The 21,626-nt window shown below is 35.5% G+C and overlaps 1 protein-coding gene across 2 annotated transcripts; it reads right to left on the bottom strand.

Moving 5' to 3' along the window:
- Nucleotides 1-1,778: 1,778 nt before the first annotated feature.
- ZRANB2 (zinc finger RANBP2-type containing 2) lies at nucleotides 1,779-21,090 on the bottom strand. Of its 2 annotated transcripts, none has more exons than XM_007422037.3 (10): nucleotides 20,796-21,090; nucleotides 19,783-19,835; nucleotides 19,584-19,692; nucleotides 18,338-18,420; nucleotides 16,228-16,304; nucleotides 14,941-15,078; nucleotides 12,771-12,949; nucleotides 7,519-7,599; nucleotides 4,044-4,205; nucleotides 1,779-3,593 (listed from the first exon to the last, which is right to left on the bottom strand). In XM_007422037.3, exons 1-10 carry the CDS (start codon nucleotides 20,849-20,851, stop codon nucleotides 3,530-3,532), a joined length of 1,002 nt encoding a protein of 333 aa, XP_007422099.1. In that variant the 5' UTR covers nucleotides 20,852-21,090; the 3' UTR covers nucleotides 1,779-3,529. The 2 variants fall into 2 exon arrangements, with proteins under 2 accessions (XP_007422099.1, XP_088010687.1); XM_088154561.1 differs by lacking the exon at nucleotides 20,796-21,090 and adding an exon at nucleotides 20,502-20,687.
- Between the last annotated feature and the right edge of the window lie 536 nt (nucleotides 21,091-21,626).

Genomic DNA, 21,626 nt, shown 5'->3' with positions numbered 1-21,626 from the left:
AAACTGAAAATTCCAACCTATGCAGGCATGCAACTTTCCTGTGTGAATCACAGGGCTCCTAATGAATAACAAATGTAAGACCATTCTGAAAGCTTTAACATGCACTCTAACTTCTGATTTTACTAGAGGAATATTACTTCCTAGCTCAGTTGTCATATGATTACAACTGAATTTAACTGAATCTAATTCCTGTATGAAGTATGACAATGAATGGAACATCAAGTTTCACCATTATCAGTGTTTTTAATAATACAAGATACATTTCAAATACAGTGCATTCGGAAAGTATTGAGACCCCCTTCACTTTTTTTCAATTTTGTTATGTTGCAGCCTGATACTACAATTGTTCAAATTCATTTTTTACAGACATTTCTAAATTTCTGTTTTCACTTTGTCATTATGGGGTACTGAGTGTAGATTAATGAGAGAAAAAAAAATGAATTTGAACGATTGTAGTATCAGGCTGCAACATAACAAAATTGAAAAAAGTGAAGGGGGTCTGAATACTTTCCGAATACACTGTATACCTGCTTTTCCCATAAAATCATTATTTTTATGAATTTTTACACACGAAACAAAATCTAATCACAGCTACACCATAGAAAACATTCCACTGGACTGAAATTATGTCCTTAAAAAAATTGGCTTTTGATTATAAAGGAAATGTTATAACATAACATAACGTAACAAAACAACACAACACAACAGTAGTCATGTCATGACATGACATGACAATATAACTATTGACAGGGACTACTGACAGGGACAGATCTTCATTGCTGCTAGGCATCCTGCTACCTAAACAAGAGTGCGGTTTTCTAATTTTAAAAGATCACAATGAAAAATTGTTTCCCAGCAAAGTTAGTATCATTGTATATTTTAGAATCTACAACAGAAATATAATTCCATGAAGTTGTCTTCATCTTATTCACCTCTTTCTGGGCTCATAATATAATGTGGAAGCAAACATGTAAATTTGGAAAACTGAAGTGCAACAAAGTTTCTTTGTTAGAAACAAACCAAAAAACCCAAAAGAAAACAGAAGAAAAAAAGGAACTGAAGGCAGTAACAAATGTTTCTCCTTCCTATGGGCACCTGCTGGTCTGTAGCCAACACTGGTACAGACCTGACAGTTTAGAGCTTGTAGGATTGATCTTCTCATTTACTGTGGGGTGGGATCTAGACTACCCATAAATCCAAATACCCATGAGACACTCTACTGGGGAGACAGATATTCATAATTTCTTGTTCACTGCACAGTGGATACAGGGTATTTCCTAAAATAAAATGGAATGGAACTGGGTGTCTGTGAAATTTGCACTTAGCAGAAAGGGACTCCTGTATCTTAGTCCTTTCTACAAACAGCATGCTTTCCATTCAAGGATCAAATTTATATTTTCATCTAGTTATACTGTGATCTATTGTTTAGACATTACCATTTCCATTCTGCACCCCTTTATTTTGTTCTAGATCTTTATGCATCATAGAAAGTGTTTATGGATAACATCTAAGCATTTGTTATTCATAAAGAAGTAATTTAAAAAAATCAAATATTCAGCTGGTTGGGCTTGGACAAAGGAGGTATCAACAAGCCCACTGCTGCTTATATCCCCCATGCTAGGGATACCATTATTAGTCTATCTCTAGGTTACTTGGGATCTAAGGTTCGAGTAAATTTGAGTTATTTCAAGTCATAATATTGAAAGTAAATGATACTAACTGCAACCTATGCAACATCTGGCATTGTTTAGACAGAAAGGACATAAATCACAAATAAATGACATTTTCAACTGGCATGCTTTATTTACATGTCCACAGAATTGGATCTTCATATAACCAATACAGTTTAAATCCAAGCCAAATGAAACCCATAATTTTCCCTTAGTCATTATAGCCTATCATATGCCAAGATTAAAACTTGTTAGGTACAATACTGTGAATAAAAGCACAAGAATAGCTAACTGTTAACATGTAGCATTTAGCAAATCTGGTTTTCACATTTTTAGACAGACTTTCAAAAAGTCAGAGAGAGGCACAGTTACAAGACTATTTGTACTTGTGCAATCTATGCTACATTTAGCACAAGAAAGAGGATACCTAAGAGGAAGCAATACAGGATTACAAGGCATTTTTTTCTGCAAAATTTATCCAAAATATTTGCACAGCAAAGCCTTTTTGCTATGTCTTTGATCAGCCCCACCCTCACCAAATTTAAGATGTTCATAAAAGGAAAAAATAAGATGGCAGTTCTGCTCCATTTGCCATTGTGCAGTTTGTTTTATGAAGCAGATCTTCCAAACGCAAGATACTGAAGGCATACTGCTTATTCTCTAGATTTGTTAATTTCCCTTAACATACTTACCTTGGATGTGACTGAAGATGACATATACATTTTCCCCAACCAGTTTAAGAATGGTCAGTACTTAACAAATACATTTGATAGTAAAACAAAAGTGAAAATGAAACATTTTAAGCCATAAATTAGGTCAAACAGATTTGAGGTTTTAGGATTTCCATTCCTTTGTACAAAAAATTTAAAGAACAATGCTTCTCTCCAGATTACACCAATCTGGCAGCTTTGTAGATCTTAATTCACCAAGCCAGTAGTTTGTGGTTTTCCAGAGATGGTATTCTGGTCAAGACAGGCCTATATTGGACCGGACTGCTGCCAGAACACCACAAACAACTTCTGATTCTGAAAATTATCTTCTGGAAAATCACTGAAATGACACGTTTTATACATACCTACTTTTTCTTAATAGTTGTTATAGTTTGACCAAGTAATGCTAGCTTCAAATGTGTGCCGAGGGGCAGGGGGATAACATAAAGGAGATATAGCAGCCTTGCCTGAAAGAAATACATTTCTTTCCATATTTTATCTGCAGCAGAAGCACAGCTATTAATTAGCTGAGTCAATAAAGAATGAAAGACTATGGAATCACAAATTAAACACATTCTATGTTACATGCCTTACATATTACTCACACAAAACTTTGCAGAAAATTATACAGAAAGATTTGTTTTCTTTGCAAAATATCCAGGAAATAATTTATACTAGGATTCTTCTCAGTTAGAAATCACAAACATAGTAGAAAAAAGTTATCCCTCTAAAGAATTATTCTACTCTGAAACTGAGATACACTCCTGCCTACTAACATTATAAAGATGACAAAGAAAAAGTAAACTAGACTTTTTCAGAAACCAGAGTATAAAATTTACATGATGACACAGCAACAGATCAGGCTGGTACTTGGCAAGCTAACCCCTCAAACAAGACTAAATTAAGGCTACCCATTAAAAAGTTAAAGCCCAATTAAACAAAAATAACATATTTGCCTTTCTGGGATCAATTTATGGCTTAAAATATTGCATTACATGTTTTATGAATTAAACTAGCTGCAGTTTTCCATTAAACATGCATCTCTATTAGCAGGATGTATCATTTCTGACCAAATAAAACACCAACTTCTTTAAATTGTCTCATGCAATGGACTGTTATTTTTGTGTGTGCGTGTTTGAGTTTTATATGTTATTTCTTTTTGGAACTTGTACGAGATCCAGAATGAGAAGATCCAGATGATGACCTGCGGTTTCTGAAAGATAAAAAATGGGAGAAAGCATGCAAACAAATAAGTTTTAAGTGTTATGAATGTCACAGGGAGCGAAAAAAAGAGGAAGAGAGAATAGGATTTGAAATGTACTTATTAGGACTTCATCTCTGCACCTTATTAGTATGCAACAGTTCACATAAAACTTAGAACTCTTTGATTAAGAAGAGTTTCTAAATGTTTAAAAATGCAACTCCACAAGAGTGCCATAAGAGTCAGAACCATGTTTTCTGCATTGCATGTTTATGGTTATCTTTAAGATTGATAATTAAAGGCCACAAGAATATATTTTAAAAGCCACAGCTAGACAGAATGAAAACAGCTATCACTCCACATACACAAATACACATACACACAGCTTAACATATTCTGCTCTTTGATCCTTTTAAAGCCAGCATTTAAAGAACAACCATTCTTATTCTACAAAACCCAAACCTTTCAGGTGACCGTGATCTTGTTCGCCTTTTTTTGCGATCACCAGAAGAAGATCTAGATCGACTTCTCTTTCTGCTTCTCTCAGGGGAGGATGATGAATGAGAGCTTGAGTAAGATCTTTTCCTTGGGGTTGAAGAACCCCTGATGGACCTGGAGCTGGATCTTTATTAAGAAATAAATCAGACTTAATCCTAGCATAAACAAGAGTGCAATATTCTATAATATATCAAATCAAAAAATATACAAATACAGATTCACAGAATACATATTAGTGTATAAATACTTACTGCCACGTTAACAAGGACCTAAAATTCAACCATTTTAGATAGAATCTGTCTATGGCCACATCAATTCATAGACTGTCCAGAACTGACTATATAATATAGAAGCCCTTTATGCTAGCTTAATTGTTGATTTTCAGCAACAGCAAACTTGAATACTAAGATGAAGAAATAATGGGGAAATAAATTACTCATATACTGAAGAGGAAAGGTAGGGAGTCAATTTAAATAATGTAGTATGCTATATATTTAATAACAACCTCTTGGAAATGAGTATCTGACCAAAGTGTTAGGCTGAACTAATGGAAACAGTCATTTACATACTGTAATACTGGAAATATGTTGGTAAGAGATTTGCATTTGCAAACACAGGCAAGTAAAAAGCCCTATGTTTATGGCTATTATTTCAGCCTGAATAGCTCTAAAACTCAAACATATAAAGCAGTAACATTTCAAATTGATTCATTCATCTGCAACAGCTAATAGTCTTTCAGAAGAAAACACAGCAAGGGTATTTTCTGGCTGCCAATTTCTTGACAAAAAATATTTGGCCTGATTAATAAAGATGGCAAAAATTGCATAGAAAAGGACAGCTTTTTTTTGCTTCCAAAAAAAGATTGTTTCCATGCCTTGCAGCTTTGGAGTTAGCCTTTTATTTTCTCAAAGAATAAAATGTTAACTGAGTCACAAGTATTCATTAGATTAAAACAAAACAGAAACAATGAGCTGAAGCCAACTTTACCCATATTAGACAAGGATAACCCAGTCCCTAAAGAGAGACTATAGTGGTAAGGCCTGGATTCTGAAATCCTCTGTACCACCCTAATTTTCTGATGCCTCTTAATAAAATAAAAGAAAATCACTTTGCTTCTAAGTACTTGTTATCTATCAACTCTGCCAGGTCAAAGTTAGAATCTCACAGTAAATATTCCTTAATTGTATATAGCTTAACTAAAAAATGTAACTAACTGAATACCACAGATTTCAGCTCTTAGTGAATATCAGATACATTTTCATGTAAAATTTTAACCCCCACCAGAGGGGTATATTGTACACTTCATTGAATTTGTAAATGATCAGAAGTTTATACAACCGCTACATGGTACAAAGTTAAAAATGGTATCTTTCTTCAAATTTGAATTCATACTTGCTATTCATGTGCAGCTGTTTACAGAACCAAAATAAGAAAACAGTGAATAAGGTAGGTGCAGAAGCTTGGACACCTTTCCAGTTGCTTCAGTGTTCCTTTTTCCTTTTTTACTGTAAAGCTGTTGATAAGGTACCAAAAGGTTATTAGCTTGTTAGGCCTACAATTAGAAAGTGAAGACAATTCCACATACTCTGACTTTTCACAGGTTGTATTTGTTATTCTATTTGTAACAACCATGGACTCCTTTGAGCAGCTGCCTGAGCATGAAAATCAGTCACTTTTACAAAGCAAAGAAAGCTATCTCTATATACTTCCAGTTAACAAATTCAACTATGAGAAACATTGTTAAGAAATTGAAGTTACGTTGAACAGTTGAAGTCAAGGCAGGATCTGGAAGACCAAGAAAAATTCTTGGATAGATCTGCAAAACTGATCATTGCAAATGCTCTTCTGAAAAGTGTAGCTTATACTGGACTAGTTATCCAAGGGTACACACTATACCATTGCTTATGCAACAATAAACTGCATGAACAAGTTGTCAGAAGGAAACATTTTCTCTGACCTCATCACAAAAGTTATTGTCTAAAGTATGCAAATGAAAACTTTAATAGACCTGAAACATTTTGGAATAAAATGCTTTGGACTGATGAACAAAAAACTGAACTACAGAACCAAAGCCACACAAGTTACATTTGCAGCAAAAAAAGGGTGAAACGTTTGAAGAAAAGAGTACCTTGCCTGCCTTTACTAAACTGTGGGGCTAGGGAAATATTTGCATGGGAAATATACTGTGGTTGGAAAGAATAGATTGAACTACTTATCAACATATCCCAGATACTAAAACCCCACAATCAGTAATGAAACTGAAGCTAAAAACAGATGCAATATTTCAGAAACATACCTCCCATCAACCATGACACATTTACAGAAAAGAAGAAGTTTTAGCATGACCACCCAATTTCTAGAATGAAAATATGTGAGGAGATTTCAAACATGCAGTGCAGGCGAGGAGACCTAAGGATATTTTTGAGCTAGATGTATCTGGCTCTGCAAGGAAGAGTGGGAAAATATTCCAAAAACAAGAATAGAAAAACTCTTAGCTGGCTACAGGAAAGATCTGAAGGTGTTACAAAGGAGGTGTTATAAAGTGCTGGCTGTAGGATATCCAAACTTCTGCACCTACCATATTCACTGTTTCTCATTTTGAATGTATAAACAACATCATATAAATAGTAAGCATGCATTCAAATTTTCAGAAAGAGTTGTGTTTAATACTGTACCATGTAGAAATTCTGTCAGCTTCTGTTCACTTAGGGATTCACTGATACATACAATTTGCCCAGGGGTGCCTAAACTTTTGCATGCAACTGTGTCAACATTAATTTTAAAAAATCCTGTCCTATATTGTAAGCAACCATTTTCACTACAAATATTTTCAGACAGATTTTGGGAGGATAAAATCAGACTGCAAGGGCAGTACTTTACCTGTACCTGTTTTAGACATGGGGGAAAAAGTTACCTATGGACATACATTTTAATATAACTATTCATTATTTTCTATTTTTTCCAAAGACAAACAAGCAACAGTAGTAGGGAAAGAGCCTTTGTTACTTTAAGACTGAATATTCAAGTTCAGCCTTGAATATGTCACACATTTACCGTAAGGAAACATTCAGGGCATCTGCACATATTTTAGCTTAGAATACAGATAACACCCTCTGGTAAACTGAAGTTACAAAGACATTGTAGTTTGTTAGATTTATATCCTGCCTTTCCTCTAAAAGCCCAAAGCAATTATCAGAGCACCCCTCCTCCAATTTTCATAGTCTGCTGTAAACACCTTCACTCTCCCAATTTTTAAAGCTTTTCATGGAGAATTTGTTATAATCATTTTGCTACTTCAGTAAGTAAAATTTCATTTGCTACTAAAATTATATTAAAAGAAAGACATTTGTAGCAAATGCTTATAATAAAATAGTAGTGGATGGTGACCTCTTCATCTCTCTCTCTCCCTCTGACAAGCAGAGCTTGCTACCTCATTCACCTTGATTTCGACCCACGAGATCTAGAACGTTCTCTGGAAGTGGAATGAGACCTTGACCTTGAACTGGAAGAGCTTCTTGACCTGAAACAACATGAAGATTTTTTTTTTCTTTTGGGGTGAAACAGAAAGACAAGAATCAGATGATCTCTAACTTTAAATGTAACAGTATTTGAAATTAACGTTATTTTATCTCCTTTACCTCAGTGGGAAGTTTTTCACAGAGTGATTTAAACAAAAAGATGGTTAGGAATTAAACAGCTGCTTGAAATAGCATAAGCTAAGTTAGCTGGACTTATTTTTATCTATCTTCCAGGTCATGTTATAAGTTGTTTTTGAAAAATCCTTCCCAAATAATTTGTCATACATTATGTTTGACTGTTATCACAGAAGATAACCTTATTGCCTTTTTGCCAATTTTAAAGTCTAATCAATGAATTAAAAAAAAAAAGTTTAAATTACATTCTCTTGTAAAGAATTTATCTTAAAACTTTAAGAAAATTCCCAATGGATTTTGGTGTGTAAGTCACAAAGACAAAAACAAATCTTGTAAGTTAATAAGAGCTGCACAGTTCAAAACAGAAAATGGTCAAGTTAAAGTTACCTAAATCAGAAGGCTACTACAGATGATATGTTCTACAATGGTTTGAAAGCAATTTAATTACAATTCAACAACTCTTGGTCAAAACTTAGTTGCATGAGTCTAAATTTATCTACTCAGAAATAAGCCTGAGTGTAGTGGGATTTGTTTTGACATAATCCTATGTTATATATTTAGAAGTAAACCCCAGTATATTCTATGAGATTTACTTTTAAGTAGATATGAAAAGGAGTGGTTTCTTGGTGTCTTTTTAGTCATTATCAAAATTTAATTAATTTCAATTCTAGCATAGCCTCAGAGTTCAATAAGTTATTTTCAAGATTCACCCATTATCATTTGAGAAAAATGTTTTTGGAGCATTGTTGATTTATAATATATGTAGCTTAAGCATGCATACCTTTCATTTTTAAAACTCTATTTCTCTGATTATTCCCTATTTCCTTAACATTATTGTGACAAATTTTCTCTATTTTTAGTTTAAACAGCAGCAAATTGCAAAGACTGCTTAGAGAAGTAAAACTTTTTAAAACAACTTTTTATACAGCTTGCTTTGTTATAGGCCAAGAAATTGTTAACACGAGGAAAACACAAACGGGAGCCTCTAGATTGTATATGTCTATTCCAATTTTAAGTGTTCCCATAACAGATCTTACAAAACAGGATAATTCTACAATTTCATTTACCCTTAGGAAAAAATGCAGTTTCTTTTGGATTTGCTGCTTACTAAAAACTTATTTTAAAACCTTATTCCAAAAATCCTTAGAAAATGTATTTAACATTACCATTCTGGCTTAAATTTGTGATTTATCAATCATACAAAGGTCTAGGAGCATTAAGTAAATAAATTACGTATTTTCAATCTGAAGGATTTTAATTAATTTTAAGAAATGGACTGGATCCAGAACTCCCATGAGCTGAGTTGGATTTACAAAATGCACTTGCTGGATGAATAGTACACTTTTTGTGATTCTTTATTCAATATTAACCATCCTGGAAAAAATAATAAAGTATCTGGGAACCACTATAATTGTTTGGGAGGTGGTATAGAGGAACTCAGTAATATTGAATGTCAGTAATAGCAAATTTTGATGTCTTACATTTTACTTAACATTATTCCAATAGCTTGACTCATTTTATTCCTGATAAAGTTGGCCTTGCTGGGAGATGGCAGAAGAAAAGACCAGTAACTGAAGAATTTGCTTGGTCTCTGATTGTTAAATTCAGCAGAGGTACCTCTACATCTCTGCCAATCAAATTCACAGGGACATCTCCTAGACTCATGCATCGTATAGCTAATTAAGAGCCATCAGTCTGCCAGCACACATAATTCTATGCACGGGTCAACTTAAAGCCCCGGTGAAGAAAAAAATAGTCACAAACCATTTGCTTAGGACAAGAAGTTAAATAATGATAGACTCCTGGTAGTGCTCTTAACACTTTTTTTTTCATAAAATCATAGAATGTAAGGGTTGAAGGGGAACTATCATCTAGTTCAACTCCCTACCAAAATAGGAATCCTAATACAACATCTTTATCAGATGGCCATCTAGACTCTTTTATACACCTCTAGCAAAGGAGAGTCTACTCCCTGTTGAGTCAGGCTGTTCCATTCTTGAACATCTCTTACCATTTGGAAATTTCTATTTGCCCACTTACAGGCAGATATGCACTGGTCAATAACCCTGGGTTTCTATTCAGGTCTCAGCTCAGTTTTCTTTAACCTGAGACCATGCTAGATATAACCGAGAGCTATGAATCCTTTTCCATATTCATCTAAAAACCTTTCACTATATTTTACTCTAAACATTCTTTTTCTTGACCAATCCTTGTATCAAGATGTCTAGCTATCTAAGTGTATTAATCTGCCTTAAGAAACTGAACAAAGTTCACAAAGAATTAAACATCCCTAACGCCATTTCCTTTTTAGTCAAGCACCTGGCTCCCATCCACAGGGCCAGAATTCTTGCTTTTCTTGACTTGTTATCTGCAAAGCACAGAAATCAGCTAAGCTCAAAAGTTCACTTGCTGAATCAATCTCCTGGCTTTGTTCTTCACTGTATCTGCCAGTTCCTTGACAGCTCAATGCAGTGTCTTAAAGAGACTGTTCAATGCAAAGGTGGGTTGATTTAAATCACCAAGAGAAAAAACATAATTTAAATTTCTTGTTTGATCTAAAGTTTAAACCTGTGTATTCTCTTGATGGATCTTTTGCCAATTAGTTTGGACTAATAATTCTTTGTATCTTTCTTAAATATTTGCATAGTACTCCAATTAGTTTCTAGTTCACAGTTCCTTTTTACATTGCCGTTTATATACTGTTTGTGTGTTAACTTCTCTGTTTTACTTGGGACAGTTTCACTACCATATAAGGATCAAACAAAGCTATAATGTGTAATTTTGCATCTGGAATGTTACAGAGTCCAGAATTTTAAAGAAAAAGCAGTAACTAAGCTGAATAAGACAATTTCAAAAAGATGAAAAATACCCATATTGAAGTGCTAAGTAATTTAATGTATGTTAGGCACCTTTATTTTATAAAATTTTAATTATAAGCTTCACATATTTATAATGAAAAGTATAGTAATACTGTTTTCTTCACAAGAAAACTGGAATTTTTAAAATAATCTTTTAAAACCTTGAAAAATCTAAATTAAAAAAAAATCCTCTTCTTTAAATCTACCCTGCTGGTTTGAGTTCACAATTTCAACAATTAAGTAAAAAATCTGTACCTTAAGAAATACTGTTAGTTAAGATCTTAAGCAAACTATTTTTAATTTATTTTGTAATCAAACTGTTTTGGATTCCAGGATCCCTGATCCACTTGTCCTATTATTGTTGCCCAAGCATTGTAAAAAAAATGTTTGGTGACAGTATTTGGATGGTATCCACAAAAGGCTGAATTGTTTTCCTTTCAGTTCATGATGATATAGGGTAGCTTTATGCAGCAACTTTTTCTAATCTTCAGAACAATCAGAAGTAAAGTCCTTTGGAATTCCATTATTTCTGCAACGAATAATTCTAATCCATTCTTGTTCTATGCTGGTCAGTGTGTTTGGTAAGCATGCAAACCAATCCATGTTTTCTTCTATGATTACACATGCTGTTTGAGCTATAACAGAAATGTATTAAATGTATTAAGCATCTGAATGTTAATATTTACCAGAATAAATTAGGGAGTCCTTGGGGTTCTCTGAGCTTGGTTGTTTCCTTGCAAACGTTTCGTTACCCATTTAGGTAACATCTTCAGAGCACTGAAGATGTTACCTAGCCGGGTAATGAAACATTTGCAAGAAAACAACCAAGCTCAGAGAACCCCAAGGACTCCACAGTTCAACCCTGAGCTACACACATTCGCTTCTATTAGAATAAATTATTCCACCCTGCATGTTTAGCTAATTAAATGAAGTAAAATTAATTTAATTAATTTTAACTGATTTTAAAATGTAAGCTTGAGCCAACTTTTCCTGAATTAGTGAGTTAGAAAAAGCTATTTACATATCAATCAAAACCAAGGGCATCTGAGTCTACAAGCCTGAACAAGCCTAACGTTAATATGCTTTAGATTGTTTCTTAGCTGGACAAATATGACATATAAGTTTCCACACTATGAGGATGATGATCTCCAGTGACAGATGGAGGGGCAAAGAAGCAGATAGTGGTTTCATTATTCCCTTTCTTCCAGCAAGAGTCACGTCATTGCATTAGAGTCCTTTCCAAAAATGAAAGGAAGTCTTCTGTTTACAGAATGTTATGTCTGAATCCAATCCAATACAGAGAATTTTATTTTGTTCCAGTAATATCATTCTGTAAAAGGTCTTGGGCTACATATGACAAGGTACTGTAAACTGTTGAGGATAGTATAAACATGTTTTAAGTTAATGAAAAAAATCTGAAATATGGAGACTACAGACTCCTGAAATCAATGAATTATTTCTAATTGGAGTGTCAATTTTTATCCAACATAGTTTTACTTTAGGGACATTTTAAAGCATAACATTGTGTTCAACAGTTTTTCATACAGAACTCTTTATGAATAATTCATCATAAAACTGGTGCAAAATGGAGATGCTACACTTTTTGGTAAGAAATGATGCCAAAAATTAGGTTCCTAAAGAGGTTCACTAGAAAAAGGAATGTTAATATGTATATCAAAACCCTTGTTTATTTAGAAGTTTAAAGAAACTACAAATTCTTCTCTCCTTTCCAAATTCCAGTCCCTTCCCTTAAAAATCAGGATAAAACTTTTTACCCTAAAAAACCATTACTTTTTATATGGTTTCTGCCAATAAGCAGATCTTTACTTAGGTTAATACTTGCCTCTCACCGACCCACTGACAAAGACATATTTTGAAGTCACAGAGTCTATCAGACATAGCAGGTCTATATTTTACTTGGCTGCTACAAAAATACTAAAATTAAGAACCAAATTTTTAATTTTCATGGCTCCTAAACTAATAACTGTCATCACAGAATAACCACCTCCAATTCACTCAGCTTAAATGCTATTTATTTCTGCAGGCTGGATATGTAAGATTTATTAGATTAATTTAAACTGCAAAAAATAATTTAAAAGTTAATCACAAAAGAGATGTAAATAAAGAAAGTTAGATACTGACATTTTGTCTGGCGTTACCCTTGACCTGTACCCGTTTACCTGGACCTAGACCTTGAGCTTGAGCGGGAGGATGAGCGAGATGAAGATCGTGAAGGAGAAGATCGAGACTTGGAACGACTGCGCCTAGCGGTGGAAGATTTCTTCTTAGTGGCAGAATCTTCTTCTTCACTACCATCAAGATTATATTTAGAGAGATCAGCATCATCTTCATCTTCATCCTGGAAAATAATAATGAAAATAATTCATCCTGGCAGTTATTACACTCATTAGGAAAAAAAGCACGCATACTAACCTTATAATAAATCCCCAGAGCAGATCCATAACATTTCTCAATAGGAATTAGGAAGTTTATACAGCCTTTCCACATGATGTAATACACATGAATTCTATAAACTTTAGATTTGGACAGAAGACCTCAATATCTCCTCATTTAGTTAGAAAATTGATGTGGCTAGTTCCTGTTCTTTAGACTTACCTACATCAAAGCACTACAGAATAACCCCATATATATTACCCCTAGTTCCATACAGAATGATGTGGTTATAATACAATCTAATCACACCATTTCCTTTGAGGGGAACCCCCCCCCAGTCCTTAAAGACTAAATTCATTTTCTTTATTCAACCAGATCACACTGATGCTAAAAACTGGTTTTAAGCGATAATTCAACTGGCAGGAATCATGAGTGCATGCATAGATTCATACAGATTCAATAAATGTTTAATTCACACTAGAAGGATTGCTTTCTTTTATACAATGTTAAGCTACCATATCTCACACTGCTATTTGTTTTTGCAGTATGTAATGCAGTGCAATCAATTTGATCTATAAATACCTTGGCACTACCTGAAAGACCACTTGTTTCCACGTAAAGCTGCTTGCAAACTGACTACAACATCAAAGGCATTTGATGGAGACCAAAGAATGGATCTTTTGGGTTGTGCTTCAAAACTGCAAAACTCTCTCCCCAGAGATTTGATTTCTTTCTGAATATTAAAAATTTAACAATATTTTTCACCAGGTCTTTAACCTATTCTAAACTGAAGCTGAGTGTAAACAGTGTTTCATAGTGGTCCATCAAATATGTGGGTAGAGTAATTGGGTGGATGATTTCTCCAAACTTCTCCCAGGGAAGAAAAAATTCAACAACTGCTCAAGAACAGCTCTCCTTTTAACAGTGACACTAGCATCACTACTAAAATGACCCAATGGTCACAGGTCCCAGATGTGCTGACTGGAGCATGGGAGGCCAAGGAGGTTGCAGGCTGGAGAGAGGATTGTACAATGAGAAAAAGGATATTCACATATTCTCCTTGGGTATTTTATAAATAAATAAAGAGTAAGAAGGCCATTGCCACCCATGGGAATTTGTCTGAAATTCTTTTCTCCTTTGCAAGAATTTCTAAAGGAAACTTTAGAATTGGCAGAAAAAAATGCATAACTATTTATCTCTGCCCATCATTGATGTGTTTGACTGCATATCTGCTTTCTTGATTTTTGAAAGCTCCCTTGAGGGCCTTTGGGAAATTGAACAGAAGACATTTGCTTAAATATACATATTTCTTTCATTGCAAAACAAAACAGTGGTTTTGTAAAACAATATTTAGCATTATTGCTAAATAAGCATTAATAGCTGTTGCATCTCTAACTGGAAAAACACATCTTCTATAAGATCTTTACTGAAACCTGATCTAATTATACATTCTTGGGATTGTGGTGTTCCCTTTTCTAAAAAATCATCCATCCATCCATCCAATTTGTCACCACCCATCTCGTGAAACAACTCTGGGTGGTTTACAAGATGATAAAAATTCATTAAAATACAACATAAAAACAATCTTAAAAATAAATAGGTTCCAAGAAGATGGAAGACTGGCAAGTAATTCCCAGGGAGCATCATCAGGGGGCTAACTACCCCGAGGGATGGCTAGAACCCATATCACCCCATACACACTGACAGAGCCAGGTCTTTAAACTTTTTCAGAAAGTTGGGAGGATAGGGGCCCGCTGCACCTCTGGGGGGAGAATATTCCAAATATTTAGAAGACTCTGCATGTTACTTAATATGCAGAAATAAAAGTGCTAATAGTTTCTCACCTTGCTGGATAAGGCAAGTGATCTCTGACATTTTAGAGCTGCAAAGTTAAGGCTAATACCATTCTATAGATTTATCTATGAATAGAGTGTTACACCTTGAGGATTTTTTTACCTCATCTAATTTATACTTAGACAGATCTCCATCCTCATCCTCCTCTTCTTCCCCTTCAGATTCCTTATCTTCAACTTCCTTTAAGATAGATGCAGGACCAACAGGTTTCCCTCTGTATTTTTTCTTTTTGCGACCAAACTAACAAAAAACAAAAACAAAACACTGGTAAATGTTTAAGCTGTTACAGCATGCTTACCTAGGAATTAAGAGCCATTGGCTTATTACAGAGTATGTATATGGTTCTTCTTGTACTTGCACAAACGACTCTATTGCCTCATATTCTTGTTGCAAGAAAGAAAGAACAATCCATCTCTTTCCCATTTTCCAACCCAGGTTATTAATTGAGTTAAACAGATCTAGCTCCAGCACAAGCGCACCTATATATTTTAAGATTAACTCAGTGGGACTTAACAGAGGAATGCAGAGGTTAATGCTTGCTGAGATTTTCAGAGTCTCTCTGTGCAAATGTGTGTGTATATATGTATGCGTAGCAGATGCAGGCAAGAGATTAGTTCGTATGTGAAAAATGGTTTGCTTTTGTATGAAGGAACCATTACTTTTACTAATAGAATTTCTTATTTTATAGGCAACCAGTTCATTCATTAATGGAATTAATACTAACTTCTTCTCCTGCCCTACCTTTGGCTTCTGGCCAGAGTATTTATATTTATATACAAATGTCTCGTGTATACATTTGTTGGTTGAAAAACTATCTCCAGAATGGTTTAATTTTTGTGTTTTGACCTTTTTTTCTATCTACTCCTTCTTTTGGTGGGGACTGGTTAAATTCAACACAATTTTCCTCTCAAGTAAACAGAGAGGAACAATTTGGTGTACAAATTGACTTAATGGAAGAATTGATTAGTATGTAATTTACATGGATAAAGAATTTGAAGTTTTATACAACCCTCCCCATCTTAGATAAGGCTCCCCAGAACCATCCAAGGCTTGCTGCCAAAATGGAATTTTAACATGCTAGACCAGGAAAATCATGAAATATATTCAGTGTAATCACAGTACCCATTTTTACTAAGTAAATTTAAATCAAATTTGGTGTTTGCAGTCACCTTGTCCATGCTTTTGTGGCTTGTTTCAAGCCTTGGGAATTTATTCCTCTATAAAGATGTTAAAGCTAAGCTTTGTGGGTGAAAGTAAGTGTTACAGCCTATCAGGTTTCCCAACATTTACAGAGCTATATTTATGAATTAGGACTAAAGGAATGAAATTATTGAGTTTTCCCATCAGTTTATTTTAAAGGTAACATTTCATTACATACACATCACTCACCTCATCATATTCGCCATCTGACTCTTCACGTTCTATATATTCCACATTCTCTCTTTCATTGAAGCCCCCACCATATCCTACAAAAAGAAGTTTCCAAAAACCTTAAAAACTAAACAGATGCCCCAAGAACATGATATACTACTTTAGTTGTAAGCTGTTAAAAGTAACAGTGAAGCCTTTTATAAGTGCCTACTGGTTTGCAGAACAAACTGAAAGAGAAACAGAGGCATGGGAGCCATCTATGTATCATTAGTTTTAACTGTGCAGATAAATTAGAAGTATACAAAAGCAAGAGAACTTCTTCCTGGCAATTATCTGAAACTAACCTGAGTCAAGGCAGCTGTCAGAGTGGGGCTGCAGCACAAGACCCTCTGAGAAACTCTTAGAGAGGAAAGAAAGATTGCAGAAATCCGAAAGAAACCACCTTGTGTAAGCTCAGTTAGATGGGCAGAAACAGTTCCAGGAACCAACTTAGTTGCACGTTTTTCACCCCCACCAATTCCAACTGTTTAGACACTGTCAAAGCTATGAATGTAAATCACATCTTCAGCAGCATGCATATAGCATACAAGCAATTCCCATCAAACTCCTTGGTTAGATGCAGCATCTGCTATTTCAGCAAACATTTTCCTATATTGAAATCTTTTTTTTTAATCATCATCTGCTATGGTATTAAAAAACATTACATGTAAAATCCACATAGCTATGGAAATTTTCTTATACACTCACTGGGGAGCCAAAGATTCTTCCCCAATACTGCAATTCCTGTGGTTTCCTCAGAGCCATTTCCAAAAGTTGTAAAACTTTAGAGTAGCTTTTTACACAGTATTAGTAGCTGTACACGAAACAGGAACAAGTTCTAGTATACAAGGAAATGTGTTTGATGCTGAGAAGAGCTCACTACAAGTGCTTCACTTTAAAACAGAGGATTCACCTTAAATTTACTCTGAATTAAAATTAGCAAATTTCAATATGAATCTGTCCTTTTATAAGTACTATTTCTGTGTCCTGCCAGTCATCTTTTCCAGCCAATTGGTGCAAAGGTTTCAGTTACACATGTGCTGTTCAAAGTGATTGTAGCTCTTTTGTTCTGAGCATTTTCTGAAATCTAGAATGACGAGAGTGCAAATGGGCATTCTTTCACAATATTCAGCACCATGATGGTAATTCTCAAACCTGAAACTGGAAGTTACCCCGCTTTCCTCCAACTGCTATCCATCTCTATTAAAAATAAGTTTCAACTTTTTCTGGCATCTCTTAAGCTTCAATTGTTGCATTCTGCAGTGTTTATGGTTCCCACCTCAATCAACTGTTTTGAAAGATAAAGGGATGCACTACCAGAGAGCTTGGGAAATATTCACCTTTCCCAACTTAAAGAGGAGGGAGGGAGGGAGGGAGAGAGAGATTAAAAAAAGAAAAGAAAAGGAAGCATTGGTGTTCAGCACTTTTATTAAAAGAGAAGGAAGAGAGGCTCAATAGGTGAAATCAGATTCATCAGAAAGGAAAGTGGTCTTCCTGTGTAAGTGGTAAATAGAACTGTGAATAGATGTTCCTGTCAAATTAAAATGACACTGTATTTTAAAATTATGGTAAATAAAATCAAGTAATCTGTTCATTTACAAATATCGCATCCTCCCCCTGCAGTTTCTCAGTAGAAGTGAGATGCCTGGAACTCCTAAAGAGAATTTGCTAACTCCTAAAGAGAATTTGACATCTTTATTTACCAAGATAGCCTTCCCAGCTATTCTTGGACAATTCCCACATTATTTAGTTTCCTTTTACATTAAAAATGGCACCCCAGGAAGCCACTAGTATCATGTTGACCTGAATCCCTCTAAAACCTGCTAGCAAATTTATCTCAATCAAATTTATGAACTGATAATCCAATTTTTATTAAATCAGTTGTCCCTAAATTAATCTAATGTCAATCTGATGGCTTTTGCCCATGTACACACTCAGGTTGATTCAATAAGATAGTCCAATTCAGGAATCTGCAACAAATCAATGTGGAATTCCAAATGAATTGACTCGCTGGCTCTCTCCCATGGTGCACACCTTGACTATTTTGTATAGAGTATTTTCTAAAATATGTTTTAGCTAAGGCTATTACCTGTTCTTTCTTCAAGTTTGGCATACTTTGGAGTGTTGCACATATTGCATTCTGACCTCCGGGCCCAATTAACATTACCACATCTTTGGGAGGAAAAACACGTCAGTTTAAAAACTGAAAATAATATTAGTACAGCAATTAAGAAGGCAAACATTAGCTGACACTTGAAGAACTATAACGTTTCAAATCATTTTTAATTGAAAGACCAGAAAGGCTTTTCTCCTATATTTCAGATATACATAATGCAAATACAAGAACAAATAGCATTTAAATGTCAAGCAAAATACATGTAACTTTTTTTAGCACACATATTGGTGCATATTTATCTTTAATATATGTTTAGTCCATGTGTGTGTGTGTGTGTGTGTGTGTACACATACACACATTCTCCTCATAGGTACACACATATACACACACACATTCTCCTCATAAGTATGACTGAATCTAAATCTGAGCAAAATATAAGAAAAAAAAAGCAAACAAAATATTGTATTTTGACCCAAAAATTCGTTGGCTCGTTTGGTTGATGTTTTGCAACTCAGCAAGCTAAAGAGGTGGAGATATTTGTCTATCATATATAGATTTTATAGAATGGCACAATTCCCATATGGTATCAATGAAAATACCAATGAAAGCAAGCTAAACAAATGCTGGCAGACAACAAATAATGAAATCAAATTCAATTAAAACTCACACTACATTGGTAATGCAAATAAACGTTACATATTTTAAAAAGCAATTCAATTGCCTTCTAATAGCCTTCACAAGTTGTCCAAGGTTATATGGAAACAGCAAACATTTCTCAATATGAACTTTAGAGAGATTTCTCGATGATGAATGGTGCTAGAAAAAGATTGCAGTTAAAGAAGTTCTCACTGAATGCTAAATACTATATTCAATATCAAGTACAGAACAGGTGCAGCTCGCTATTATTCATTAATTTCATTTTTTAAGGCTGCCCCCTCACCAAATGATTCTTAATCAATGCACCAACCAACTAACTGGATCTACCAAATGAGTCAATTTAACTCTGCAATCTTAGATAACAGCAATACGTTATGGCTGTAAACCCTAAGTGCACTTATTTGGCAATAAAATCTTCTGTACACATTTCTGAGTAAATAGGTATAAGAATAGGGTGAACAAATTATGAAAGAGGCACATTCGGAGTAGAAAAACAATTAGCTAAAAATAAAGGACAGTAAGATTAAACTAAGAATAAATTAAAGCTTCAGGATCAACATACGTTTTACACTGCCAGTCATTAGCACTAAAGAGACCACGGCTCTTTTCAGCAAGTGTCTTCCCTATCTCAGTCCCTCCAGCTTTCATCATTTTAGCTTCTGTAGTTTTCTCTGAAAATAGAAACCAGACATGAAATTCAATCAATTTCCTGAAAATTTAGTTTTGGAACATTCCAATCAAAACACAGTTGATATAGTCACCTCGACCACATCTGTTACAGCTGGTTCTTCTAGCAAAATTAACATTTCCACACCTGCAAACAAAAGAAACATTATTTTAAGAACTTTCAATGTGATTAATAGTTCCAAAAGTCTTGGTTTGTCCAAATTAGCTCTGAACCCCTCAAATTTAATGCTTTTTAAGATGGTTTATAAACAAAAATTTGTGTTCACAATTACAAAGTAACTGCCATTTCCTTTTAATCATCTACCACTACAAACTCTCCCACATAAAACAACACGATCACAGTAAGTCAGAACACATTTGAAACTTTTAGAAGCATGTAATGCAATGCCTAAACACTTTACAATTAAATCCAAATGTAACTGAATATAGTATGAATTTTAAATGTGAATCATAACGTAGCAAGGCTTTGAAAAGCTTTAATTTATTTCTTACATTTCTAAATTACCCAGTTCATTTCCTGTATAATGTATCAACCTCTTAAAATATGATACAGACCCAATATAACAAAAAAAAAAACAAAACAAAACCAAAAACAAATAGGCACATTAAAGAAAGCATTCACTGAGACGATGCAATCCACAACGCACTTAAAAATAAACCTCAATTTGCTTCTGGGCAGCTGGGCACAGAAGTGTATGGCTATTATTATCATTATTATTATTTCTACTATTGTTCTAAATAATATCTTATACCGGGATCCTTTCCTGGAAATGTCAAACTGGTGGTTTCTGACCTTGCGCTGGCCGTCTCGCAGGACGGAGGCCTAGCGAGGAGGAATCGCAGGGGCCGCGACAAACACGGGCTACCCATCGGCCTCCGAAAAGATCGGCCCCATTGAAGGAGGGAAGGGACAAGAAAGGGCAGAGAGGCCGCCCTTCTTCCCCGCAGGAAGCTCGCCCGCTCCCGCGACCCTAGGGCCGCTCCGCTCTACGACACCACGCCAAGCAAGGCCTCGGGACCGCCCGGGTCCCCTCCCATGGCCTCAGCAGGCCACATCCAACCGGCTCCTCCGCCCTGGCTCCCTTACTTTTTGTCGGGACAGATCCAGTCCCCGTCACTGACGCGGAAATTCTTGGTCGACATCTCGGCCGCGGGAACGGCCCAAAGGTTTCCACTCCGCGCCTCGCAGGACACGCACGAAACAAGCAGCAGCTTGGCTTCGGCGGTGATTGGCTAGGACCTGAGGGGCCTTGCGGGGAATGGGTCTGCCCCCTCGATCGCCTGCTCCGCCGTGACTGGTTCCGACAGCAAAGTTGTTTTTTGCCGGCCCGAATCCCTCGTAGCCTCTCATGGAGCGTTAGGGAAAAGCTGCCGAACGGATTCGGGAAGGAAGGCAGAAAGCGGAGGTCATCAGGCATTCCACTAGCCGTCCTTGAAGCGGCAGTGGCGGGCGAAGGCTGGGAAGTTCAGAGAGCGACCTCTAGCTTTTGGAAGACTTTATGGCAGGCCTGGTGACGTAGGAGTTGCTTTGTGCTTTATTGACTGGTCTGTACTGTACTGTACTGTACTGTACTGGCTTTTAATTACGGAGACCGGCGTTTCTCAACCTTGGGAACTTTGAGATGTGTGGACTTCAACTCCCAGAATTCCCAGTGAGAAACACTGATGTAGACCACAGGAAGCTGTTGGGTAGCTCTTAAATATTAAAATCTGCCTGTTGATCAGGAAGCAACAGGACAGAATATGGAGCAACAACATGGTTGAAAATTAAGGAAGGAGCGTTCCATGGCTGCTTATGTAATTTATATGCACAGTGTAGATTATATCATGAGAAATGCTGGACTAGGATTAGACATTGGAGTTAAAATTGCTGGAAGAAATATCAGTAGTTTCAGATATCCTGATGCATTGGATGGCT

This window comes from Python bivittatus, unplaced genomic scaffold (assembly GCF_059951505.1).
Source record: "Python bivittatus isolate LINGU-HERP-01145 unplaced genomic scaffold, Pbiv_v1 ctg000700_np1212, whole genome shotgun sequence".
In the NCBI taxonomy this organism is placed as follows: Eukaryota; Metazoa; Chordata; class Lepidosauria; order Squamata; family Pythonidae; genus Python; species Python bivittatus.
The sequence above is the reverse complement of the archived record's forward strand: the minus strand, read 5'-3'. Positions and strand labels throughout refer to the sequence as shown.

Excerpts from the sequence above, each read along its gene's own strand:
- ZRANB2 (XM_088154561.1), bottom strand. The coding sequence starts at position 20,578 with ATGGGTAGCCCGTGTTTGTCGCGGCCCCTGCGATTCCTCCTCGCTAGG. Across the intron at positions 19,693-19,782 it reads CTGTAACAGATGTGGTCGAG|AGAAAACTACAGAAGCTAAA; the intron begins GTGACTATATCA and ends TTCTATTTTCAG. Across the intron at positions 16,305-18,337 it reads CAAACTTGAAGAAAGAACAG|GATATGGTGGGGGCTTCAAT; the intron begins GTAATAGCCTTA and ends TTCTTTTTGTAG.